Source organism: Nelumbo lutea, chromosome 5 (assembly GCF_056320005.1).
Source record: "Nelumbo lutea isolate HS-2025 chromosome 5, American lotus-T2T, whole genome shotgun sequence".
Classification (NCBI taxonomy): Eukaryota; Viridiplantae; Streptophyta; class Magnoliopsida; order Proteales; family Nelumbonaceae; genus Nelumbo; species Nelumbo lutea.
This window is the reverse complement of record NC_142688.1, coordinates 34341186-34368672: the sequence shown is the minus strand read 5'-3', so window position 1 is coordinate 34368672 and position 27487 is coordinate 34341186. Positions and strand designations below refer to the sequence as shown.

The 27487-nt window shown below is 40.0% G+C and overlaps 3 protein-coding genes and 1 long non-coding RNA gene across 5 annotated transcripts; 2 read left to right on the top strand and 2 right to left on the bottom strand.

Annotated features, from left to right (window-relative positions):
- The first annotated feature begins 5266 nt into the window (after positions 1-5266).
- Positions 5267-10094, top strand: FBP (Inositol monophosphatase family protein). Its single transcript, XM_088945537.1, has 13 exons — positions 5267-6253; positions 6360-6530; positions 7041-7088; positions 7172-7246; positions 7331-7392; positions 7492-7558; positions 7735-7848; positions 8181-8267; positions 8385-8455; positions 8553-8618; positions 9245-9331; positions 9413-9488; positions 9804-10094. The coding sequence occupies exons 2-13, from the start codon at positions 6372-6374 to the stop codon at positions 9915-9917; spliced, it is 1026 nt and encodes a 341-aa protein (XP_088801663.1). The 5' UTR covers positions 5267-6253; positions 6360-6371; the 3' UTR covers positions 9918-10094.
- Positions 10095-12349: 2255 nt separating this feature from the next.
- On the bottom strand, positions 12350-15073 carry LOC148851612 (Ubiquitin carboxyl-terminal hydrolase family protein). Its single transcript, XM_088945536.1, has one exon. The coding sequence runs from the start codon at positions 14689-14691 to the stop codon at positions 13438-13440; it is 1254 nt and encodes a 417-aa protein (XP_088801662.1). The 5' UTR covers positions 14692-15073; the 3' UTR covers positions 12350-13437.
- Positions 15074-15207: 134 nt separating this feature from the next.
- Positions 15208-24577, top strand: LOC148851611 (uncharacterized). 2 transcript variants are annotated; one of them, XR_016099386.1, is made up of 5 exons: positions 15208-15372; positions 16204-16336; positions 16487-16547; positions 24089-24198; positions 24291-24577. It is a non-coding gene; the product is annotated as an uncharacterized LOC148851611 (long non-coding RNA). The 2 variants fall into 2 exon arrangements; XR_016099387.1 differs by lacking the exons at positions 24089-24198; positions 24291-24577 and adding an exon at positions 21814-21952.
- A 688-nt stretch (positions 24578-25265) lies between these two features.
- LOC148851610 (histone H3.2) lies at positions 25266-25917 on the bottom strand. Its single transcript, XM_088945538.1, has one exon. The coding sequence runs from the start codon at positions 25827-25829 to the stop codon at positions 25419-25421; it is 411 nt and encodes a 136-aa protein (XP_088801664.1). The 5' UTR covers positions 25830-25917; the 3' UTR covers positions 25266-25418.
- Positions 25918-27487: the final 1570 nt, after the last annotated feature.

Genomic DNA, 27487 nt, shown 5'->3' with positions numbered 1-27487 from the left:
CCCATTCTTGCTACCAGCCCCTCCCTTAACTATAAAATTTCATTCCTATTGATTACTTGATTTCAATATTTATTTTCATTTCTGTCTAAACCAAACAGACTATGGGAATAAACTATTCTAATTCTAATTTCGATTCTGACTGCAAACCAAACAGACCCTTAGACAATTAGATGGTCTCAACCCTCGGGCTTTCATAAGCATGGAAGAGAATCATATGAGTAAGCAATCAATTAGAATAAAAAGTTAAGGTTTCAATTAGATATGATGCACCCATCCTGATATGAGGCATATTGTATCATATCTTTGGGTTTTGGTATACACCTATTTAAAGGTGTTATGAGAAAACTGCTTTTATTATTGATTATACAATATAAAAGCAGATCTAAAACTGAAATTTTGAAAAAAAAAGGGGATAATAGCATATAAGGGCAACTTTTGGACCCTAATATCAGTAAATATAATGTTTTTAAAAGAATTTTAAAAATGAATTAACTTTTGAAAAATAATATCAATAAAGAGCAAAATTATTGTTCATCTTCTTTCTCTTGCAATCTATTCACTAGCACTGCTGCCTCCACCTATCTCCGCCTCCGACAACATTGTCGGTGGTGGGCGGAGGCAAAGGTGGCAGCGGCGGCGCTGGTGGTTATTTCTCTGCCCAATGCCCATCTCTGCTTCCACCTCCGACAATGTTGACAAAGGTGGGTGGAGACAGAGGCAACGACGGCACTAGTGGGCGGAGGTGGCACCGGTGGGTAGAGAAATAACCACCAGCACTACCTCTGGCTCCACCCACCTCCGACAATGTTGCCAAAGGCAGAGGTGGAGATGGGTGGAGATAGGAGGAGGCGTTGTCGGAGGCAGCGGCGGACAGCGGCGAGCGGCAATACTAGTGAATAGATTGCAAGAGAAACAAGATGAACAGTGATTTTGCTCTTTATTGATATTATTTTTCAAAAGTTAACTTGTTTTTTAAATCTTTTAAAAATAGTACTTTTACTGATATTAGGGCTCAAAAGTTGCCCTTATATGCTATTATCCCAAAAAAATAATAATACTAACAAAAATAATAAGCATGAGTAAAAAAGTATCGATACATCCCTTCAAACATTTTACAGTATTTTGTGCTCATCAGGCTGGATCCATTCAGATTTTGACGAAATTAAGCTCAACGAGAACCCACTCAAGTTGCACCCTTAGTGAAGATACACAATTGTGAATTTGGAAAAAAGGTTTGACTATGATAATGGAAAGACTCGATATTAGAATTTTTTGTGACCAATTAATAAGCATGTTAACCAATCAGATGGGATTTATAAAAATTGATGAATGGATTTTGATTGGTCAAAACTCTTCGAAGGAGAACGATGATTTTAAAGTTAGTTTTGAAATACTGCTATTTTCATAAAGAGAATGCCCTCTAGGCCTCCACATCAATACCCTTTTTTTTCGATATTATATACTTACACGTTAAGAGGAATCCAGGGTGGGAGAGAATAGAATACAAGAGAGGCCCACTATAGAGAACCTGAATTTGGTCCTAGGCCTCCCATTTGGAGGGTGCCGAGTGACCATTTCAAGTTTTCAACTACTTTTATCATCATCAGCGCCCATATCAATACTTTGAAATCAATCTAGATGAAATCAAAGCATTCACACACGATGAATAGGTGAACAAACAAGCTGTTCAATAGTCAGCAACCATATTGATCAGTTTTCTATAAACAGGAATATTTGATGACTCGTGTTATAGTTGGCTTCTTTATCTACTATACCATAAATCTGTTTATGGGGTTAGGTGTGGGCACACCTTGCAAGCAAGAACCTAAAAGGAAACTCTTACAGATCAGATAGGATGGTCATGAATATTTATATATATGTTAAGCTGAAATGTATACGTTAGGAGGACAATGGAAATAGAATTTAATAGTAATTTTTGTCTTTTTTTTTAGAAATTATAAGAATGCCATTCTCTACTAATTCTCTCTTTCATTGTTTTTTTTTCTCTCAAATTACAAGAATACCACTCTCCTATCATTTTTTTTCTCTTGTTTTTTTTCTTTCAAATTATGCCACTATCTCTCCTACCAACTCTTTCTCTCTTTTTTTTTTTATAAATTACAAGAATGTCATCTCTCTCCTTATAAATTACAAGAATATCACTCTCTCTCCAACTAAGGGAGACCTCAACTCGGCATCTCGACTGCTAGGGAACCTGCAATCAAAGGTGGTCAAGTTCGAGCCGAGCCGAACTTGAACTTCTGAGCTCAAGCTCAAGTCTCTAATTCAAATCAAGCATAAACTAGATGACACCTCGACCATTGAGGGAGACCTCAACTCGGCACTTCGGTCACTGAGGGAGATCTCAGCTCAGCAACTCAACGCCTCGCCTGTTAGAGAAACCTCAGCTCGACACTTCAGCAGTTGAGGGAGACCTCAATTTGGCACCTTGGCAATTGAGGGAGACCTCGGCTCGGCACCTCGACTGCTTGAGAGACCTACAATCGAAGGTAGCCAAGCTCGAACTTTTGATCTTTTGACTCGAGTCGAGCTCGAACTGGAGCTCAAGTTTCTAATTCGAATCAAGCTTGAGCCTAATAGTTTATAAGCGAGCCCCTGCAATGCAGGGCCCCCTCCGCTAGTAAATATATTAAGGTAAAATGTGTACGTAAGAAAGCAAGAAAGCATGAGGATGAGGGAAATGGAATCTAATAGTATTTGTTGCCTTTTTTTCATAGAAATTACAAGAATGCCACTATCTACCAACTCTCTCTCTCTCTCTTTTTCTTTTTTCTTTCAAATTACAAGAATGTCACTCTCTCCTACCAACTATCTCTCTCTCTTGCATTTTTTCTTTCAAATTACAAGAATGTCACACTCTCTCCTACCAATTCTCTCTCTCTCTTTCTTACAAATTATAAGAATGCCATCTCTCTCTCCTTATAAATTACAAGAATGCCACTCTCTCTCCAACTGAGGGAGACCTCAGCTCAGCATCTTGGCTGCTAGGGGACTTGCAATCAAAGGTAGTCGAGTTCGAGTCAAGTCAAGCTCGAACTTCTGAGCTCAAGCTCAAGTCACTAATTCAAATCAAGATCGAGCTAGATGACACATCGACCACTGAGGGAGACCTTGGCTCAATACCTCGGTCACTGAAGGAGATATCGGCTCAACACCTGAACAACTGAGGGAGACCTCAACTCGGCACCTTATCAACTAAGAGAGAACTTAGCTCAACACCTCACTTGCTAGGGAAACCTTAGCTCGACACTTCAACAGCTGAGGGAGACCTCGGTTTGGTACTTTGGCAATTAAGGGAGACCTTGGCTCGGCACCTCGGCTGCTTGAGAGACCCGCAATCAAAGGCAACCGAGCTTGAACTTCCGGGCTTTTGACTCGATCCTAATAATTTATGAGCGAGCCCCAACAAAGCAAGGCCCCCTCCGCTAGTAAATATATTAAGCTAAAATGTGTAGGTAAGAAGGCTTGAGGATAAGGGAAATGGAATCTAATAGTATTTTTTGCTTTTTTCATAGAAAATACAAGAATGTCACTATCTACCAACTCTCTCTCTCTCTTTTGCTTTTTTTTCTTTCAAATTACAAAAAATGTCACTCTCCTACCAACTCTCTCTTGCTTTTTTTTTCTTTCGGATTATAAGACTACCACTCTCTCTCTCTCTCTCTCTTTCTTACAAATTACAAAAATGTTATATCTCTCCCCTTATAAATTACAACAATGACACTCTCTCTCCAACTAGGGAGACCACAGCTCAACATCTCGGCTACTAGGGGACCTGCAATCAAAGGTAGTCGAGTTTGAGCTTAACCGAACTCGAACTTCTGAGCTCAAGCTCAAGTCTGTAATTCAAATGGAGCTCGAGCTAGACAACACCTCAACCACTGAGAGAGACCTCAGTTCAACACCTTAATCACTAAGGGAGATCTCGGCTCAGCACCTCGACAACGAAGGGAGACCACAGCTTAGCACCTTGTCAACTAAGAAAAACCCTAGCTCAACACCTCGCCTGATAGGAAAATCTCAGTTCAACGCTTCAGCAGCTGAGGGAGACCTTAGTTTGGCACCTTGGCAATTGAGGGAGACCTCAGCTCGGCACCTTGACTGCTTGAGAGACTTGCAATCAAAGATAGCCGAACTCAAACTTTTAAACTTTTAACTCGAGCCGAACTCGAACTCGAATTCAAGTCTCTAATTCGAATTGAGCTTGAACATGATAATTAATGAGCGAGCCCTGCAAGGTAAGACCCCCTTCGCTAGTTATTGTATTGATTCACACGATGTACTTATTCGACCGAAACCAAAGCCGTACGACCTAGTAACCAAAATTCGGGTGAATCGATTTGGTCGAGTTTGGAATTTACTCCACATGCAATTTCATCCTTATCAACACCATTAGTTCACTACATGCCTGAACTAGCATTAGCATGTGCTGGTGGGCACATTCAAAAGAATCTATCTCAGTCCGCATTTGCTATCCACACGCTATCTACCAGCAACCTAATTTAGCTACGACATGGTTTTAGCGCCGTGCAAGAAGCAACGCAATATCAAACCATCTATGTATTGTTGTGGGGCCCCATTTTTAAATACATCCAAGGTCGTGATTGCCAGCTTTAGTCCCGTACTAAAATCATGTGGGTGTTTGGTTTTATTGTGTTGTGTCTTTTGCATGTCATTCACTTTTGGCCATTATGCTTTGGTAGGTTCACTTGGTGTAAATGTTTTTACTTTTTAATTTTGGGTTATGTAAAGTTAGAAAACATTATTTTGATGTTTTTACTATTATATTTTCATGACTAGACTGTTCTATTTTTCTAATTTTCAATGTATAAATGCGACATATATATAACACCATAATAACAAACATCCATCCCCATGTCTTAGCAAAATTAAATTCATCAATAAAACAGCACAGGTGCGCACACCCACTACTTCTCCCCATGAATGACATGTTTCCAAGGCTCAGTTTGCAAAGAATACAAATGCAAAATACAAGTTTTTGCACTCAACATATTTATATTTGTACTCATTTTCAATTAAGCTCAGTGTGAATCTAGATTTGCTGTTCACGTTATAATACTTACAGAAACATCTCCTTACTTATAAGTTTTTATTCATGGGGAGATATTCTTTATACATGATTGCAATATGTTTTAAGGTTAGTGTGAGACATGCTCTATAAAGAATAAATCCAAATTCCTAATGTGCAGTCCCAATAACTTGTGGATAGCAAATCCAAACTACTACATTTATTGAGTTCGCATCCACTGTCCCTTGGGGTTTTGTCTCAAACCAATAGCAATATGACACATCAGCCTATTTTCCTCATTTCAAAATTAAAGTGATTTTTTTAAATGATCCGCATGTTAATATTGGTTTTGAAAAGAAAATTTTCTGTTCCCAGGGATAAACAATGTAGTATTTTACAGAATTTAGATCTGTTCCTCACAGAGCACACCTCATAGCCCCATCTTGCCATATATTTAAAACATATTCCCATGAATAACAACACAAAAGACCAGAGCTAAGGAGATAATGGTGGGATGAGGTGTGAGGAGCAGATCCGGACTCGCTCTTACATATCATGTCCCCTCTCGTTTAGCCACATGTAATCCACGTCAGCACAAGAAGGTGAATAAATTCAGGTTTTGGTTTTAGGGTTGGAATCTTTCAATATTGTGGCCAGTTGCCACGTAGCAAGTGGGACAAATGGAAGAACCCCTTGTTAGGTATCAACTCTGAACGAATATCTATCTATCTGCAAACCCTTCTCTTCTGTCAAAGTCTATCCCACTCACTCGCTCTGTAGTTAACCCTGCACCGAGGGGCCAATGCATTTGTTCTCGGCAAATCAACTTGCGAGGAATGCAAGGCTCCCCTTCAGCTAAATGACAAAAATAAAATTAAAAAAACAGAATATATGTCTTCCTAGAAGTCCGCCGGTTCGTCGGCTTCAAATCCGAAGACAAAACCATAACTGCCGAGAAGACGCTATCTTCGGTGACGACTGACGACCACGAGAGGGTTGATCAATGGCGAAACAACCACGTGTCAGTCGGAACTTCCATTGGCATCAGATAGCCCTATCCCTTCCCTTCCCTGTCACTTCATCACCTTCAGTAGTCTCATGATCGTTACTCATCATCGACGCTTACATATATAAAGAACGCACGCAACAGTCAGCCATAGCGAGTAGGACCAGTACCAGGTTCTTCAGTTTCAGTTCTAAAAGGTTGAGCTTGGATTCTTGCGATCATCCAAACACTGAATTCAATCTTTTCTATGGTGATATTCAATATACAGATGTTCTAAACCTCCTTTCTTTCTTCTTTCTGAAGGTTTCGGTCGCCATGGATCACGCGGCGGATGCTCACAGGACTGATTTGATGACCATCACCCGTTTTGTTCTTAACGAGCAATCCAAGCACCCCGATTCCCGTGGAGACTTCACCATCTTGCTCAGTCACATTGTTCTCGGTTGCAAATTCGTCTGCTCCGCTGTCAACAAGGTGTTCTGACTGACTCATCACTTCGAAATCAGAATCTTATCTTTAATTTAGGATTTTTATCATGTTTTTAATTTAATTACGATAAACTTCAATTCTGTGTTCTGCTATTGTTACGATTTTCAGTTCTTCATTTCTTTTGTACATTCTACGTTGGAATATGTATTGAGGAGGAGACAGGGGAATCCTGATTTCTGAATTTGAACAAACATTTTGCGTTCCCTTGGATTAAAAAGTTACACCTAATTGGGGATTCTAATATTGATATTATCTATTGAGCTTCGTCCCAATTTTTCTGCTCTGACTGATTATTCTTCTATACGCTCTTAATCTTAAACAAGAAGATCGATGCATTTATCTGCCATGTGGTAATGAATGAATCAGACATTATTTGCTGTTGTTGTAAATCAGAATTGACTTCTGAAAATGGGATAGGAGTCCTTTGTCTGTATTCCTTGGTCTACCTATTCTATTTTATAGGTACCGGTCATCTATAGATTTCTATTTGTGCAGGCGGGTCTTGCAAAACTTATCGGACTTGCTGGAGAGACCAACGTTCAGGCATGTCCTACTTGCATTTTAAACCAGTGATTGTTTTATGCTGTGTGCTTTATATAGCTGATGTATGCCTATTCTGATTTCAGGGTGAAGAGCAGAAGAAACTTGATGTGCTTTCCAACGAGGTTTTTGTCAAGGCCTTGATAAGCAGCGGTCGAACAGTATGTCTGAAATTTTGGGGCTTATGTATTGAAAAGAAGTATCAATGAGTTATTTCACTTACATAAGTGAAATTTCTTTTGCAGTCTATCCTTGTTTCTGAAGAGAATGAAGAAGCAACCTTTGTGGAGCCATCAAAACGTGGAAAGTGTGTGCTGAGACCATTTTCTCTACTGGTTCATTTAGATCTCGATTCCTGGAGCCTTACTAACAAAATTAATGTTTTGAAATATTGCTAATAGTGCAGGTACTGTGTTGTTTTTGATCCGCTGGATGGATCCTCTAACATCGACTGTGGTGTTTCCATTGGAACCGTATGAACCTAATCTCACAGATCTAACAGTTACTTTGAGATTGTTTCTGGGAATTACTTTATGGTCTAGATTTTAATATTTTTTAGTAGTTTTTGTTTTGAATTGGGGTTTTCATTGATGGGATCTCATCTTTTCAGTTGTTAATCTATTTGCATATTTATATATTTTTCATTTAGATATTTGGAATCTATATGGTGAAAGATAGGGAGAACCCAATTCTAGATGATGTGCTAAAGCCTGGGAAGCATATGGTAGCAGCTGGCTACTGCATGTATGGAAGTTCTTGCACGGTACAAATATCAAACTTCTCCCAAGTGTAGACAGCATTTCTTTCTTTAGTGGATCTTGCATTTTTTTCTCCTTGCTTTCCTTTTATGGCGGTTCGGTCCACACCAGACATGGACCTTGTAATGTCCCAGTTCTGTTTTGGAATTCCTCTAGCTGTGTCCAAGATTGCAGCTTTCATTCCCAAACTTGGTCCTTTCTTAATGAGAAATTTAATTCATGTTTGTCCTTCGTTCTTTATATGAGATAAATGGTGCATGAGATTTTAGCCTGTAGTCTAATGCATTTTAGTTGATGTTATCTTTTTCTTTTTTCTTTTTGAATTTGATCATTGCAGTTTGTCTTGAGCACTGGAAGTGGTGTCAATGGTTTCACACTTGATCCTTCTCTTGGCGAGTTCATACTAACTCATCCAGATATTAAGGTTTGTACCAAAACAAAGAAGAATTCTCATAAAACATACTGGTATCAATAATTTAATGCCTTAATCTTTTTAACATATGGTGTGTTCATTATCTGGTTGTAATTCTCTATTTCACAGATCCCAAAGAAAGGTAAAATATACTCAGTAAATGAAGGAAATGCCAAGAATTGGGATGAACCAACAGCCAAGTATGCCTCTACAAATTTTATGTTTTCGTTTTTTTTTTCCGTTTGTTACTAATTAGATATGTAGGCCACAATTCTCTGACACTCTTTTGAATTACAGATACGTGGATAAATGCAAGTTTCCTAAAGATGGTTCATCACCAAAATCCCTTAGATACGTTGGAAGGTACGTGCTATACTTGTTTAAAATCTTTTTATATTTTTGCTTTTTGCTTTTTTCCGTGCCCGGGAGGGAAGGGGTATTATACAAGGATCATGCCTCTACTGCTCCTGCTTAATTAGGCTTGTACATACTGCTACTTAATCAGACTTTCAGTAGCTTACTCGATTTAGGTCAAATTTGGGTTAAGCGCTTCATGGGCCAATCCACTAGTTTTGATGCATGTGGAGGAGCTTGATACTAGAATGCGTTGGTAGAAAAGTACTGAACTTGCAAATACAATATAGCAGCTAAGGAGACAGTGGTGCTTTACCTATATGTTATTTAACATGCAAAGAAAGTATCCTGTGCTTTATCTAAGAACAATTCCTTTTAACAGTTTGACTTGGTTCGAATTGCTGTGTTACATCACTTTAGCTCCATTATTGTTAATAATCCGATGTCAAAATTCTCATACCAAATCCACTGCTTATATGAGATTTTTAAGTGGATTGATTGAATTTGGCTCATCGTTGTAAAGAAATTTCATTTAAAATTATTTTTGGTAAGACCTTTTTAGCATTCAATTAAATCATAAGATAAAGATGATCCATTATTCTCTCAGATTCTAATGATAATGGCATGGTTCACAGTATGGTAGCTGATGTCCACCGCACATTACTTTATGGGGGTATCTTTTTGTACCCTGCTGATAAGAAGAGCCCAAATGGAAAACTACGGTATGTACAGAAAATCATAGCTTGGTCCTCTATTATCCTGTTTTTTCATACAAATGAGTGATAAATAAACCTGTGGAGCAGTGTTCTCTATGAAGTCTTCCCAATGTCATTCTTAATGGAACAAGCAGGTGGTCAAGCATTTACTGGCAAGCAACGGGTATGCCCCCAGATATCATTCATTAAAATTGGCACATATTTTATCCATCTCCATCCCTCGTCACTGGATAGATTTTTCTTTTTGTTTATTTTTCAGTTTATTTCCTAGTTAAACCTACCAAATAGAATCCTCTTAGAACCTAATTTTTTTGCTAGAAACATTTACAAATATAAATTAAGCAATAAACCATCAAATTAACCTCTTGAATGGCAACAGGCCAGTTTCTTAGCAGAAGTTCCGTACTTGAACTTCAAACCACCTTGTGAGGACAAAAATTGGAGTCTCTGCTAATCAATCATGTTGGTCATATTGCAGGCACTTGACTTGGTTCCAAAGAAGATCCACGAGCGGTCTCCAATATTCCTCGGTAGTTATGATGATGTTGAGGAAATAAAAGCACTGTATGCTGCTGAAGGGAAGAAAGAATAACCTGCAAACTGCAACCCCTCAAACTAAAATTTTATTCTTTGTTTTGGTAGTATATCAGATCCATTCTCTGATCTTCTGCTTATAAGACGAAACATTCCCTAGGATCTCTTTGTAATCCAAGAAACAATTTCCTAAAGGAAAGGTTAGGATTCAAGATCCATTTCTATTTCTTATAAAGTGATTGTGTCATGGTCTACTGGAACAACAGAATATCTGCATGAAAACGAGTTCATGGTGCAATATCATGCATAGTAGGCTAGGCTTGGTAGCAATAACCTCCTGGGTTTTAGCATTCAACCCTGGGCCGTTGCTATTTCAGTATTTTGGTAGAAAATTGAATTGACCTTGCAGTGGTTACTTGTTAGGGCCAGATTTGATTTGGAATGGGATCAAATGCACAAAAAGGGGTGGCAAATGGATGGGTTGGCTGAGGGTTGAAATATCAACCCATTCATTAATGTGAATATGAGAGCATGATATTGCACATGTTGGTGAAAAATGAGATTGAACATGCAGCCTATCAATTGGCATAGGGCATGTCATGTAGGGAAGGATTATCCTTTACCTGATTTTGAAACATTTCCTCGTACAAAGAGTTATTCTTCCAAATCTCCTACCCACCCAATGAAGAAGATAATCTGATATAGAAATTGTTCCTTGGGTCTCTGTCACCCTGAAAAACAGATAGATAAATAAATAGTATAACATCGCAATCCTATTAAGACTTGAAAGAAAAGAAAAAGGTAGATAACCATTCTCAGAAAAAAAAATAATTACAAAATAATTTACAACAAACCATATTTATCAGAATCCAACAAAGAATGAAACATTTGGCTTGTAATTGCAGTAGTAAAGATTACAGAAGCACATCCACTGGCACAAGGCACAGATTGCTCAATTGGCTTATCTTATATTTGTAAACAACTTTCTCCATATCTTCCCTATGCAGAATGTCATGTTGTCTTGATTCCAAGAAGTTGGTATCATCATCAATTCATCATCAGCCTTCTTATCCCCACGTACATGGGGCCAGCAGTCTATCCTGTTGATCCATTTTGTTTTAAGGCCACACCTTTTTCCAGGAGTAAGGAAAGGAAAAGAAAATATGAATCCAAAATTTAGTCAAATAGATTTGAGGCTGAAAATGCACAATAAAATTTCTATCTTACCAACATGGATGACACTTACAAAAATCATCCCAAACAAAATGATCCAGCCCTTGGCAAAATTCAGTTGTTGGTCTTACCAAAGTAATACTATAAGGAAGATCCAACAAACAAATGCATTCTTGAGAAAAACACTATTTGCTAGCAATATATAAAGTTACTAGGCTTAAATCAATGCTGCTGAAACTTCAGACCCAAGTGGAAAAAATGAATTAAAAAAAAAAAAAAAAAGTAATGTCTTAAATTGAGAACCCATCAAATGAAACTATGAAACAGCAATCAATTTAAAACATCTAAAATGGCTGTCCATAAGCTGGAGGATACCATTAACAATATTAAATATGCCTCTGCCACATGAGGGTATTTTTCTATGGTTTAGGGTTTGTTTAGGCACCTAAGACAAATAAAGCCCAATAAAATACCTCGAAATAGCAGTCTTAATTCAATTAGTACCAATATTTTGGCTCTTGGCCCATTTTGAATGAGGTTGGTAGCCCTCAGCAATGACCAGGTTGAAATTGATACAGCCAATAGATCAATATCTTATTCTTACCAAAAGCCAGCAGCTTGGTAGTTGGGTCAAATTACAGATAGTGAGTATCTGTGTGATCTGTTTCTTTGCATGCATTAAAGCCCAAATCAGCACAGTTCAGATCACAGAAGTTGATCCTTCAACCAACAAAGTACAACCGGTTGTAACCACTCACTATCACAGATGTTCTTAGCTCTAAACAAAATCTCCATCTGTTAAAACACTGACAAATTAGATGAGCTTCTCTTCATGATCATTAGCAAGATCTAAAGAAACCATTATAAATAATGAGTGAAAAGAACAACAATCTTTCACCACTATTAGTCAGAGGAGATGCCAAAAACTTCCTCAGCTACCTGACTCACAATATAGAAAATACAGAAAAGAAAAAAAGAAAAGAAATACTAGCATGGTATATTTCATCCTTCAATACAAAGAATCATTCTGTACTCTTCTGGATAGACATAAGCTAGGGTAGTTGCTAACCTTAGTACACATCTAAACAAGCTGTTCATCCTTGTAGTCATCACTCTTGCCTCTCTAAAATGTATTGTCTTAATGACCCAAGGCCCTCAGATGGTTAAGAGTTTCCCCTTCCAGCTATCTGAGAATCCCCTTCTACTTCAGGTCTCTCTAGACTCAAGGAGGTTGAATGATCTCGTTTGACAAAGATGAAACAAAATATAACAAAGAATACATTATACATGAGGTTGCCATATATAGAGAAAATAAAGAAAGTCCATTCTCTTGCAACGTGCAAAGAGCTCAGTTAGTTAAAAAGGAAATAACTCATACATGCCAAATGAGTTTAGACAACTTTGGGCTCTAGTCCTACTGTGCCAGAATAGACTCCAAAGGAGATGAATGCCACAATAGATGGATAAGTTACATTTGGGTCCATATCAGATATCAGATGAGCCTATAGTGAATCTGAATTTCCACAGGAAGCTTATATAGCCTAGCTGCATGCTTGTAAAGCTTCTAGCTTGGCTCATGATTTCTGTTTTTCACCCCTTATAGTCCATCTTGCACAAACTTGTTTTTGTTTTTGTAATCTACCCATTCTACTAACAAAATCCTTTTAATCAAAATTTAGGAACTCCATAGACGCTCCACTGGCCACTTGAAGATGATTCTTGGCTGCCATATTACGGAGAAATGTTTTAAGTAAGCAATACCTCAAAAATCTGGAATTGAATATTACTAATTTAAGATATTAATGATCATGGCTCATAAACCAAAAAGGGAAAGCAGGAAACCAAGCAGTAGCTGTGATGCAATGAGTATCAAATGCTGGTAACAGAGAATAGGAGAAGGTTTGATGGTGCATAAAATCCACAACCCATACTTGACAATTGACATTTCAATGTCTCCTTCTCAAAAGTTCAACTTGCCAACCCAAATGCCTATAGAGGCATTGACTTTAGAACATCCATGTAGGATGTAGCACAGTTTGTTTTGGAACTCATGGTCGTGGGCCTAAACAGTTGATAAAGAGACATAGAAAGCAGATTTTAGTAGGCATTTCTGAAAAGTTTTCTCAAATGTTCAGACTTTGATTTTGACACCACCTACAACATTATGCAGTTCACATTATCCTTCTAAAACAGTTAGAATTGGACATGGCCACCATAAGAACCATTAACTGTTGATGGCATGGGCAAATGGTAAGAGCACCTGTTCCTGATCCTACTCCTGGTCTATATAATCTTACTCACCCAAAAAATACATCAGATTTGTACTAAGATTTCAAGCTCAATGTTCTTATTAAAACACTTCAATTTTGGATACCCGATATTCTTTCACAAGCACAACTGTGAATCTACCGGGCATCATCATCAAAAAGAACTTTATAGAACCGCTTTCTCTCTTCAGGATCATATAAAGTTCCTTGCTGGCCCCCATTATCATCTTGTTCTGATGTTTCAGTGGTTTTTTTCTCCCTTTTCTCTGGTCTAACCAAAATTGCACCTTTCTGCCTCTTCTTCTCCAAATTCAATGCATGCCGTCTCCGATTATATTCATGAAGCCCCTCCTGCATGAGTTCCCCAAATTTCTCCTTGACAACAACAATTGGATCCTTATTAATCAACTCTGAACCACTGTAACCTTCTCTGAGAAGAACTGTGTAAATCTGATAACGATTAGAAACATAAAATATGCCCGGATGCTGTAGAAGCATGACATTCAATCTCTCTGGTAAATTTAACTCTCTCCTAAAATGACCTACTTTTATGATTGACGCTTTCTTCCACAGAGTCAATGACAGTAATTCATGCACCAGACCCACTGCCCTCTTCTCCATCTCCTTTGATCCTTCGCCAAATCTACCATCCGCATAAGGCGATATATATGGGCTTTCATTAAATTCATGAAATCTCTCCCATGATTTCATCCAAGTCGAAGGCAGAGAACAAGAAAAGAGCGGTTCAGTCCCCCGCTCTCGAGCTTGGGTTTCTATTACGGAAACTGCTAAATTAGGGTTCCATGATACAAGCTCAATCTCCATGGAGCTCCGTCTTCCACTGTAACTAACAAGTCGAAACATGTCAGGATATTTCGGTACAATCCTAATTAAGTAATCATCTGGAAACCCAAAATTTCTCTTCAACTCATTGAGCTTCACCACATTTAACTTTTTATTGGAGCTCATCATCAATAACTTCGCTAATCGCTCGACGAGCACCGGCTCCTGCTGATCCTTCACGGATTCTTCCTCCTCTACCAGGGACATCATCCGTTTTGTTAACCGGCAATACTGGTCACCGTTCTCGAGATACACCTCGAAGCAGCATGGATATTTGTTGAGCCAGTTGAGGGCTTTACCTTGAAGATCGAGAGTCTTGAATTTCTTCTGGAGAAATCGAACTGGTGCAACCTGATTAGGGCATCGAAGGATGATATTCTTGATTTGGTTGTTCACGATCCATCGACGGTTCCTAGAGAGAGCCGATTCAAGAGATGGGTCCTTTTTCATCGACCATAGAGAAAAGCCACGGAGGAAAATAATGCATGGTTGAGAGAAAAAACTGGGGTTTCGAAGATGTAAAGTTATACGAGATGCGATAACCGCCATTTCTGTTCCTCACTGTAGCAACTGGCGCTTTCTTTTACATCTTTCAAATTTGCGCCGAACTGTTCAGTTTTATATCTTGTTTTCGCTCTATTCAACTTTTTTTAGTTTCAGATCAGAACGCAGACGACGGGCGCCGAACGCCGCCACCGGACGCCCCAAGTAGCCGAGTAAGTAACCAAAATATTTAATCTAAATTCGATCCCATCCGTTTGCATCCCTTAATTACCTCATCTCATTGGGTATCTGCGACGGCTTGAAGTCTCCAACCGATCCAAAGGCACTCTCACTCCCCTTTCTCCTCTCTGTCTCTCTGCATGTGTACGAACATGAAAGCGGGAAAGCCTCGGTTTCCTAAGTTCTCTCTGTACCTGCCTCTTTGGCCTTGTTCGTTTTTTCAGAATCCGCGTATCTGTTTTAAATCGGATTCGAATCGGATCCGAACTCGGAGTCGGGTCTCAAGCCCACAATTCGCTGTTTGTACATTTGATACTTTTGTTCGGGAGTGTAAGAACCGATAGGGAGAGAGAGAGAGAGAGAGAGAGAGAGAATGGCCACCAAAGCTATGCAGTTTGCGGTAAAGAATCCATTCCATTTCTCACCTGGAACATCGCCAAATCCTGTAAAAGCTGGGGATTTCACTATTAGGTGCTCCGTTTGTCTCCCTTGGTGGTGGTGCTGTTGGTAAGTCGTAAGAATGGCCATCAACTTCAGTTTTTTGCTTCATTCTTCCTTTAAGATCATGGTAGTTTTATGTATAAAACTTTGAGCTTGGTATTCTTTAATTATTTTTGTCCTGTTTGAGCTTCTGACTCCTTTGGTTTGCAATTGTATATAATTGATGTAGCCTGCACTATATCAATATTATAAAACACATTTTCAGTAATTTTAGAACTTGCCATTGCAATAGGTTCACCAGGGAAACTCTCCAGTACCTGAATTTGTCCTAATATGATGCTTAATCCTGAACGTCCAATTTGTCAAATGCTCAAAGACATTAAGAATACTTTACAGAAGAATCTGTTATATGGTTATATGGCTGAATGAGGAGTTGACACAGAATCCTTAGGCCATCTAAGGGCATGCATGTACTAGGTTGTAGGTGCTTATTCCATTGGCATGAATAAATATGTCAAGGGAGCTTCTTTCTTTTTATTTTTCACTTAGGCTGTGTTTGGTTTGAAGGAAAAGGTAGGTTAAGGAAGGGAAAGGTGGGGAAACCTATACAAGGTTTATAAAGGTTTTCCTACCTTTCCCTTCCTTTCCCTACTTTTTCCTTCAAACCAAACATAGCCTTATTGAATTTAGGCTGTAAGTAAAGAGATCTTAATTGTTTAACTGATTCCAACTAGACATGCAGCTTTCATATCCTAGAAAACATGAAATTCCTGTTTTAAGTTATTTCTCCACATATGGAAATTTCTACATTTACTCACGTTTGTACTTTGTATTTAATCACAGTATATTCTGTTCAAGTCAAATTGATTTAATTTTTCCCTTTCCATCCTAATGTAGACTTGGGGGAAAGACCATAGAAGGTAGCAGATGCTAGAGTTGTACTAGAGGATGGTTCCACATGGAAAGCAAAGTGTTTTGGTGCTCCAGGAACCCAAGCTGCTGAGGTGGTTTTCAATACATCTCTGACAGGGTAGATTGCCTTTTTCTACTTTTTTTCTCGCATTTTCATTTATTTCAGGGATTTCTGGTTAAAAATGATTATTTTTACTAGATGGCAAGCATATAACTTTTTTAGCAATCATTCCTTCAGACTCATTTCCCTAGACCTACTGTTTTGCAGGTTTGGGGGTGCTAATTACACTGTTTCAAGTATGATTAGAGTTCTACTCACACCATTGCATGTACAGCTCTAATTCTCTATTTTTTAACTGTATACAGCTCTATTTTTTTTCTGAGGAGGATTAGCATTCCTCTTTGCAGGTTTCCTGTCTATGAATGACCTTTTTCCCCTGTAACTACTTTTTGAAAGTTTAGTGCCAATAAAATCATATAGAGGCCCATTCAAGGTTGTCAATTTCCTCCATCATTTTGTTGGAATACGTGTGCCTTTTCCTAATTTTTTGGATCCTAGTTCCTAGACTTCGGTCTCTTTAACCTAACTGCTATCTTCCTAATCTTTCTTGAAAACCGTATTTTCATATATTTCCTATTTTTTGTTATAAGAAAATCTAGAACTTCCATGTTCTTAGAGCCAAGCATTTGCCTGGCTGATAAAACGAATAAGATAAATTCTTTTGATATACTTAGAGAAAGAACGCTGATCAAATACACACACACAAAAGAAGAAAAATAAAATAAACCAGTAAACCTTCTTCATAAAATAATCGAGTCCTCAGAGGAAAGGAAGACTTTGGCTGCTATAGTTGTTTCTGAAGGGACTGTAAAGTGGTAGTAGTATTTTCTAGTATTTTCTTTTAATTTTCTAGTATTTTTTTATCAGAAATAAAGATTGCTTCATTAATTAAAATATGTGGAGTTAATTACAGTATTTTCTAGTATGTTGCACAATGTTTTTTAGCTTCTTTGTGGTAATGTTATTCTCTAATGCCTCGTTTTATATCCAAATTTCTTGTTCAGGGCCTTTGGGGTAATTCCCCTTTCTCCTTTCCTCTTTGTTCTATATTCCTCCTTTTTCTCATTCATAGAGATAATTTGATAACAGCTGAAGTGGTTGATCTGAATGACTTATTGCTTTACCTTTATTAGATGAAATGGTATTATAAATTTATAATAAGATATTTGAGGGTATAATAATAAACACAACATTTCATTTGGATATTAAGGAGATCGTAACCTACTTAGGGCCTGTTTGGGAGGGCTTAAGCTTAAGTTAAGCTGTTTACCAATAGCAGTTGGTTAGTACTTGGAAGCTTTTGTCATTAAAAAAAGGGAAAATTCCCAATTAGTACCTTGTACTTTGGGCCTAGTGTCATTTAGTCCCCGAACTTTAAAATGCAACAATTCAGTACCCGAACTTTTAAAATGTGTCAATCCAGTACCTTCCGTTAACTAGCTGTTAACCAGCCAGCCATTAAGTAGCATTTGAAAAAGACACAAATGCCCTTCGATTTTCATCAAATTTTCTTTATAAACCATCCAAACATTGACAAAAAATTAACAGTCCCAAATCCTTGTCTCTTCTATTCAAGAAAGTTGGAGTCATCAAGATGCCCACTGAGACATGACCCCAACTTTCTTGAATAGAAGAAGCAAAGATTTGGGACTGTTAATTTTTTCTCAACGTTTGGATGGTTTATAAAGAAAATTAGATGACACTCAAAGGGCATTTGTGTCTTTATCAAATGCCACGTAACAGCTAGTTAACAGTAGGTACTGGATTGACACGTTTTAAAAGTTCAGGTACTGAATTGTCGCATTTTAGAGTTTGGGGACCAAAATGACACTAGACCCAAAGTATAGGGTACTAATTGGGAATTTTCCCTTAAAAAAACATTATGGTAGCTTAAAAGAAATAAAATTTAATGAAAAGAGAGGAAAGATAATTTATCTTATATGAAATGTTTAAAATGAAAGACACTAAAGCTGTGGCAAAGCTACAAAAAGAAGCTTCAGGTGAGAACCAATAATGTGGATGAACAAGGCACCTTTGGCTCCTTGTATGTAAAGTTGAATATTGTCGTTCAGCTTCATGTGCTTCAAAATTCATAAAAGCTGAAACGCAGTGATGAGACCAACTGATGGTGGCTCAGTTGTTAGAATCACTGACTCGTTGTATGTTAGGAACCTGCCTAACTCAGGGCTCTTCGAGGGGCCAACCTCCTGAATTCTTGGAAGGAGAGAGAGAGAGAGAGAGAGAGAGAGAGAGAGAGAGAGTTTAATGCTGAAAGAGTCCTCCTCTATTCCTTTTCTGCTTTACTACTTATAGTGTTACAATCTTGACTGTTACAGCTGTTACAAGTGAATGGCAGTTGTTACAAGTGGCTGGTTAGTTGAACTGATGTGGCCTCCTCTTGTAAAACTGACTAACTGCCTTCTGTTGGTCTGTTCCAACAGTCTTGACAATCCAATTGGATGCCAGTGGTTACAAGTGGATGGCAGTTATTACAAGTGGCTGGTTAGTTGAGCTGACGTGGCCTCCTCTTGTAAAACTAACTGCCTTCTGTTGGTCTGTTCCAACAGTCTTGACAGTCCCCCCTTCCTTTAGGGCGACCTTGCCCTCAAGGTCTAATGTGGGAAATTTGATTGCAGATCTAAGTAGGAAAATTTGAGTCCATGTGCATGAATATGGGCTGATCTGGGTCTCATCTTTGCTTTGTCAGTGTTGCAAGACTAATGGGCCTTGGGCCCTTGCATGTCTTCCCTTGTAGATGGACTGTAGAGTTTCCTGATGTGAAGTCCATGGTGAGACGGGCCCAGTCACAGACCACGGGTCCTAGCTGCCTTAACCATTGAATGCCTAGCACCACGTCTGCTCCACTGAGATGGAGAGGATATAAGTCCACCGCAAACTGATGACCCTGAATCTTTAGTGGTAGGCCCATGCAAATGCTATTGCAAGAGAGACTGTTACCATTGGCCACATGAACCGTAAAGGTCGTTGTTGGTTGCACCGGAAGTCCCATTTTATCCACCAAGACTTGAGTTATGAAGTTAAGGGAGCTGCCACTGTCTATGAGGATTGACACTTGGTGTCCTAGAATCAGCCCTGCAACTCTCATTGTTTGAGGGGACGCAAGTCCCATAAGGGCTTGTAAGGATATTTCAGGTGTGCCATTGGACTGTATTTCCCATCCTAGGTTAGATTCTCCGCACCCAGGGATGTCATCTTCCTCTTCGGCATCTGTTTGGAGGAGAAACGCTTGTTGTTTCTTGCAACGATGGCCCGGCCCAAATTTCTCTTTGCAGTTGTAACAAAGACCTTTGTTTCTGCGGGCTTGCATCTCTGCCCAAGTCAGCCGTTTGAAAAGAACCAGTGGGCCTGGGCCCAGTACTCCTTCCTCCTTGTTTGGTGTTGTTGTCTTTTCTTGCTCCCTTCTTGCTTCTGGACCCCATGGTCGCTGCACCTTTCTTGCTAGACTGAACTTGTCCTCATACAATCTTGCTAGTGCTGCCACATTGATGACCGAAGTGGGCTGCATCGCCTTCACTTCCAGTCGCAATTCTTCTTTTAGGCCGCTGATGAAGCTTCCCACCAATGCCTTCTCCATCCACCCTTGGACTCTCACGGCTAGCCTTTCGAACTTCACCTAGTATTCTTTTACTGATCCCACCTGCCGCAACTTTGCCAAATTTTCATCAAGATCTTTGAACCCAGATAATCCAAAACGGACAGTCATGGCGTCCGTGAAGTCTGCCCAGGTTTGACGAGGGTGCCCCCTTCGGTACCATTGAAACCAGAGGATGGCTTCCCCTTCAAGATGCGCAGAAGCCAGAGCTACCCTATCTTGCCCCGGTGTTTCATGGTAATCGAAATACTTTTCAGCTTTGAGAATCCAGGGAGTTGGGTCGCCGCCTGAGAAGATGGGGAAGTCGATTTTGGCTATTCTTGTAAGTGCCCCTGTTCTGCGGTTGTTTTCATTGTTGCGCTCTTCTTGGCTTCCTCTGTCAATATTTGTTGTCCCCTGCTCCAGTCGAAGGAGGAGAGCAGTGAAACTTTCCTTCATTTCTTTGAGATCTGAAGACATTCGATGGATCTCGACTTCCATCTAATCCACTCGGGTGTCTATTGATGTGTTTCTTGTGTTGGTCATGCTGGCTCTGATACCAAATTGTTAGGAACCTGTCTAACTTAGAGCTCTTCGAGGGGTCAACCTTCTGAATTCTTAGAAGGAGAGAGAGAGAGAGAGAGAGAGAGAGAGAGAGAGAGAGAGAGAGTTTAATGCTGAAAGAGTCCTCCTCTATTCCTTTTCTGCTCTACTACTTATAGTGTTACAATCTTGACCATTGCAGCTGTTACAAGTGGATGGCAGTTGTTACAAGTGGCTGATTAGTTGAACTGATGTGGCCTCCTCTTGTAAAATTGACTAACTGCCTTCTGTTGATCTGTTCCAACAGTCTTGACAATCCAATTGGATGGCAGTGGTTACAAGTGGATGGCAGTTATTACAAGTGGCTGGTTAGTTGAGCTGATGTGGCCTCCTCTTGTAAAACTAACTAACTGCCTTCTGTTGGTCTGTTTCAACAGTCATGACAATCCAATTGGATGGCAGTTATTACAAGTGGCTGGTTAGTTGAGCTGATGTGGCCTCCTCTTGTAAAACTAACTAACTGCCTTCTGTTGGTCTGTTCCAACAGTCTTGACATTGTAGCAGAAACCTGGGATCAAAATCATCAAATCCTGCTGCCACCAGGGTTGGGGGTGGGCCACCCCCTTTGTGTAGGCCCATGAAGCCAAAAAAAAAAAAAGAAAAGAAAAACAGTGACGAGAGGTACTCATGTTCACTAAGAGACACATTCATTTAATTCTGCCACTTCAGCCATTATCAAACGGCCCCTTAGTGTGTGTGTGTGTTTTGATAAGAAGTATAGTATCAATTCATTCAAAAAGAAAAGTACAATCAGAGGCTGTAATGAGATACAAGAATAGATTCAAACCACATCACCATTGGGGGATACAAACAGACTTTCAAAATTAAACAGAGAGCTACAAAAAGAACTGTCAACTTTAACTTATTTGATGACCAAGAACAGAGCTTCCCCACAATCTTCTGCCACACTTCATCTTCTTGACAGCTTTTGTTTTGAAATATCCTTGAATTTCTTTCTTTCCAGATCACCCATAACACTGCTTCATTACAAGTGCCATAATAATAATGCTAGTTTGCATGAATAGAATTTGTAGCAAGAGTTTTAGACAATCAGTCAGTGAAAATGATTACAATGATGAGTTATTGACAATTATCACAGATGTGGTCAATTGTTGTTGGACCGAAGTTTGGTGCTGACAATATCAATTGTAGAAATGACAAAATTGCAAAAACTAAGTACACACCCCCCCCCAAAAAAAAAAAAACACTCTAACCAACTCTATATGTGTTTTCATTACAGATACTGATAGTGCTTATATGTGTGTTATTCATAATGTGGCGTTTGCTGTGCTATGGACCAAAAACTGTATAGGCCCTTACTTTGAGTGTGTTTCTGTAGGTATCAAGAAATCCTTACAGACCCTAGTTATGTTGTCCACTTTGTCTTGATGACAATCCTGCATCTTGGGAATACCGGCATTAATTTTGATAGGTTTTGTCGGTTCAAGTTATGACCTATATCTTCTACTGTCATACAATGCTTCCTGGATGGTTTAGTGATTAGAAGTTTAAGTATCAGGTAAGCATACTCTGCTATTGCTCTAATATTACTTTAGAAGCATATATGAGCTCTGATGGTATTTTCAATGAACTGTTCTCCACTACCTCAAACTGGTGATGCAAAGAAACTCTTGGTAATTATTTGGCACAAAGGAACACCATGGAATAAGTGACTATCAGTATTTTATGTGCTTTTCTTTTCATACAACTTGATGTAACCGTTGTCGGCCACGTACCAATGTTTTGTGATGTAAAATTTTTTGGCAAAGTACCTCGTTATTCGACCCGGTGGTGGCGTACCTTAGTGACGAGCTACTTGGTGGCGAACTTCCTGGTGGCGAACTGCCTTGGTGGCGAACTACCTGGGGGCGAACTGCCTGGGGGCGAACTGCTTGGGGGCGAATTGCCTGGTGGTGAACTCCCTGGTGGCGAACTGCCTGGGGGCGAACTGCCTTGGGGCGAACTGCCTTGGTGGCGAACTGCCTGGGGGCGAACTGCCTGGGAGCGAACTCCCTGGTGGCGAACTGCCTGGGGGCGAACTGCCTTGGAGGCTAACTCCCTGGTGGCGAACTGCCTGGGGGTGAACTCCCTACTAGGCGGTCGATGCCTTAGAGAATGTTGGAGCTCCCTGGTGCAGCGCAATCCGACTACCCTCAGCATGAGGCAGTCTTCTTTCCTTTGTAGGCTGCGGGAGATGAGGGACCTGTGAGAACTTCATCTTTTCCTCCTCTTTGTAGGTGGCGGGAGCTGAGAGACCTGCGAGAACTCCATCTTTTCCTCCTCTTTGTAGGTGGCGGGAGCTGAGAGACCTGCGAGAACTCCATCTTTTCCTCCTCTTTGTAGGTGGCGGGAGCTAAGGGACCTCCGAGAACTCCATCTTTTCCTCCTCCTTGTAGGTGGCGGGAGTTGAGGGACCTCCGAGAACTCCATCTCTTCCTCCTCCTTGTAGGTGGGGGGAGCTGAGGGACTTCCGAGAACTGCATCTTTTCCTCCTCTTCGTAGGCGGCGGGAGCTGAAGGACCTGCGAGAACTGAATCAGAGGTCCCGAGGGTACTTTCCCAGTGGGGGCTCTCCGATGCTTAAGTTAGCACTCTTATTGTAGAGAGCTTTGAAGATAATATGAGAGAGCTAGAGAGCAGGGTTACTTCCCTTTCTTTTCCATCCCCTTCCCCTTTGGGGGGTGAGGTCTTTATATACCGGAGTCTTCGCGGGTTAGGTGGGTGAAAAGCCTCCAAACGGTAAGACTCGTCGCATCCGGTCAGAACCGGGGTACGGTGGTGAACTCCTCGAGGTCGTCAGGCTGGCGCTTGTGTCAGGCAGCCAAGTCGGCACCTGGGCCGGGTTGTCAGAGGGGTGCCTGCGTCAGTCGGCGGGTCAGTGTTTAGGTCAGGTCGTCAGGTCGGCGCCTGTGTCAGTCGGCGGGACAGTGCCTAGATCAGGTCGTCAAGCTGGCGCCTGTGTCAGTCGGCGGGTCAGTGTCTAGATCAGGTCGTCAAGCTGGCGCCTTGGCCGGATCATGCGCTAGGCTGGTCCAAGTCGGCCAGGTTGCGCAGGCCGTGCACAATTCGCGCACAGTTCGCGTAGGCCGCGCGCGCCGTGCAGTTCGTGCGCGCCGCGCGCAGGTCGCGCCAGGCCGGCCAGACAGGTGCCCGGGTGGGTCACCAACTTCGTAAGTTTGTTGGCTGGGTGTTTTCCTAGTTGTCACGAGGTGCCACGTGTCAATTTTACTGGAGGGCCAAATCTGCCCTCATCACAACTCATTAAATATTCTATGGTTATCATAGATCCTTTCTCCTGATTCTTTAACTTTGCCCTCCAATTTATTGTTTTCAATGTTATTCTCGTATATAATAGATGTTGTGGACACTAGAGCAATTACACGTAGATCAAGAGATGGAAACCTTATAGCTGTTATTAAAACACTGATGAATCCTAACTGTTGGAATTGTCCTGCAGATGGGATATTGTTGGTAAGATTAGGTTCACTGGTTAAAAGGTCGAGAAGCACTAGTTTTGATTCACATTGTTGCAGCTTTCTTCTATGATCTAATTAAGATTATAAGGAAACTGTCTGAGAAATCAAACCTCTTGATATTTCTTTTGCAATTTTGCAGGTGTTGATTTGATTAGTGATGTCTTCTGCAAGGCCCCATATAAATGGGTTGATAAAACAGATTCAAAATGAAAATTCAAGAATTGTGCTGGAGATGGAGAAAGCTTTCATGTTAGTAATCGCTGTGTCAAGAATTGTTTCTTATGCTGTTGAAACAGTGAAGGAAATTCTGGGAAAAGTTCATGTTTATGGAATTTGCACAGGTCATCAATTGCTTGGGCAGGCATTGGGTGGTAAAACCTATAAAATGAAGCTTGGCCATAATGGAGGAAACCACCCAGTTCACAACCTTAGAAATGGCTGTGTCAAGATAAGTTATCAGGCATGTTCATTTTCTTGTGCATTTATGTGTATTTGTTAATAAAACCCTCTTAATTTAATTTGAATTTAAAGGTAGATGGGTATTAGCCTGGTAATTACTGTAAACATCACCTCAGATTTAATATTAATCAAAAGATAATATGGCACATCAGTGTCTTCTTCCTGCTTATTGTCATTTGTTCTGTTAAAAAATCTGTGTTGCAGAACCATAATTATGCAGTTGACCCTGCATCTCTTCCAGGGGCTGGTTGAAGTAACCAATCAACCTGAACGATGGAAGTTATGCTGATCTTGCTTTCCCTGGCTTTATATATCATGTCTCTGCAGTATCACCTAGAATATCCTGGGCCTCATGATTCAAATCCCGGTAACGAATTAATCTTAAACCCTTAATCCCCAATTAGAACATGATTAACATAGTCAAGTATGCCACGACATAGTTTTGCACGAAGCACACTTTGGGCTTTCTTGTAGGAAAAAAAATGATGGGGTCAGGTAAGGAGGGTTTGTTCTTCTACACACACACACACTGCATTACTTGACATCCATGCTTCACCACGTGGAGCTGCTGGTGTTGCAGGCATACACATTTGCTTGCTCCGCATGCACTAACGTGGGCATATTCTCACATAAGTTACTATTTTGTCGTATTTTTACTCATTTTGTAGAACTGCAAATACCACATAATGATTGATCGGATCGGCTGCCCACTGAGTGCACACCACAGCCCAATTCAACTACCTCTCCTCTGGAGTAATGTCCAACAGATCAAAGTTAGTTTAGAAGCTAATAGATTCTGGAATTACGGATCAGTAAAGAAAAGGAGAAGAAAATCCCAATTTAAGTACGATACGCAGGTTTGGTAAGAAAAGAGAGTAAGAACTAACTAAACTGAACAATCGCTTCGGTCATTACATTCTTCATTTGATGTTAATAGATAAGTCTGAACCCTAGACGGAAACATATAAAACCAAGTAGCAAAGGAAACAAAAGAGAGCAATTGAGTAAAATCAAGCCCTCTCTCCTCTGATTCTCCTAGCCAATTGAATATCTTTGGGCATAATAGTAACCCTCTTAGCGTGGATGGCACATAGGTTGGTATCCTCAAACAAACCAACCAAATAAGCCTCAGCCGCCTCCTGCAAGGCCGCCACAGCGCTACTCTGGAACCTCAAATCCGTCTTAAAATCCTGAGCAATCTCACGAACAAGCCTCTGGAAAGGAAGCTTTCGGATCAAAAGCTCAGTACTCTTCTGGTACTTCCTGATTTCCCTAAGAGCCACTGTTCCGGGCCTGAACCTGTGGGGCTTCTTTACTCCTCCGGTCGCGGGAGCGGACTTACGAGCAGCCTTCGTCGCGAGTTGCTTCCTTGGAGCCTTTCCTCCGGTAGATTTTCTGGCAGTTTGCTTGGTTCTTGCCATTTCTCAGAACAGAATGATGGATAATGAGAGAAGATAAAAAGGAGCAACAAAGGATTCGCCGAACTGCTTCGATTGGAGTTATAGGGGGTTGCCTAGTTTATTTATAGGCAACCTCTCAAAGCGTGAAATCTTTTAAATTTTAGGAGATGTGGCGCGAATAGATTATGATCGTTGGGTTTAGAATGAAAGGAACAATCAGGATTCTCTATTAGAAAGTACACGGATCGCGATCCGTGACTTTTGGCTTTCCTTTCATTCTTTCGCGGTCCTTTTTCTTTCGTGCCTCCTACGGGTCCTTACGGTTTCGTGCCTCTCCTACCACGTTTATGATTCTCGTTTATTGTTGATTTTCGGATATCATATCTTTTCCATATGATAGTCCAATCCTAACAGAAAAAAGGAGGAATAAAGAAGTCTGTTTATAAGAATAAAAAGTCGGTAAAGACTAAGCCATCAACCGGAAATGATGAAACGGCCATGACATTAATTAGGAGAAATGGAAAGGAGGGAGGAGAAATCAAAAAACATCGACACCCTATAACATAACATCTCCCAAATGATAAGTATGGATGATGTTTCCAATGCACACTCATATGTGCCTATGGGGCATGGGGCGATCTCTATGGGGGCACTGATGCAAATTTCAAAGCCAAACATTCTATTAAGTCACTTAAAAATTATTGACGCCCCATCTAATGATCCATGTGGACTTATGTGATTGGATGAAATTTTGGCTTCACCATCATCCGGAATCGACTAATAATTGGAGGAAATTGTTGGGTGTTGAGTAGGGATGTTCATACTCCAATTTGGTGCGGTTTAAAGAATATCTCAAACCAAACCAGTAAATTACGCTTTGGCCATTTGAGAAATTTTTAAACCAAACCATTTTGACATGGAAACCAAACCAGACCAAACAATTTTATTACGGTTTGGTATGGTTTCCAATACGGTTTGGGGAACTTTGGACCATTATTTGATTCTATTTGGCTTAACCCAATTAGAAAGTCCAAATAAAACTCCTCTAAAAATTAAAATTTAAAACTTCTATTTTTTTTTATTTTATTTTTTTATTGTAAAATAAGAGAGTTTATTATATATTTATAATTCTATACATTCATTTAGATATGCTATATTATATATACATCATTTATTTATATAATTATATACATACATACACCATTTCAAAGTTTGGACCGAACAAAACCACAAACTTGTTTTGGTTCGATTCAATAATCCAACTCAGTTTGAATTAAAAATGGATCAATTTGAGTTGTGTTGTTCCTCTATTCTAATTTGAATGGACCCAAGCCATTTTGGAGTAGATTTCTATCGGGTCGGACCAAAACCTGGTCCATTGATAGTTGCAATTGTAGGCCTTTTTTTTGGGTTTGATAGATAATATGAAAGTATTGTATTAATGAAAAGGAGGGCGAGAAGCCCTCAATCGAATACAAAAGGAGAGTGCCTATTGATGGAGCGCAATCTGGCCAGTCTTAGCTGTTAACGATTTCGCCTCTAACTTGAGCAACGAGGAGTCTGAAATGGAGAAGATGAGGGAACTCCGGGGGGAACCCGATGAGATAACTCCAAAGCTCAATTTAGTATTCTCTCAAATGCAAAGTAAAGACCAGATGGCGCAAAGTTCACATACCTTG

What these genes read in the sequence shown, in the direction of transcription:
- LOC148851610 (XM_088945538.1), bottom strand. Translation starts at nt 25,829, where the DNA reads ATGGCAAGAACCAAGCAAACTGCCAGAAAATCTACCGGAGGAAAGGCT.
- FBP (XM_088945537.1), top strand. Translation starts at nt 6,372, where the DNA reads ATGGATCACGCGGCGGATGCTCACAGGACTGATTTGATGACCATCACC. An exon ending in CTGGAGAGACCAACGTTCAG is followed by an intron (nt 7,089 to 7,171) that starts GCATGTCCTACT and finishes TTCTGATTTCAG; the next exon opens with GGTGAAGAGCAGAAGAAACT. An exon ending in AGCCCAAATGGAAAACTACG is followed by an intron (nt 9,332 to 9,412) that starts GTATGTACAGAA and finishes CCTGTGGAGCAG; the next exon opens with TGTTCTCTATGAAGTCTTCC.
- LOC148851612 (XM_088945536.1), bottom strand. Translation starts at nt 14,691, where the DNA reads ATGGCGGTTATCGCATCTCGTATAACTTTACATCTTCGAAACCCCAGT.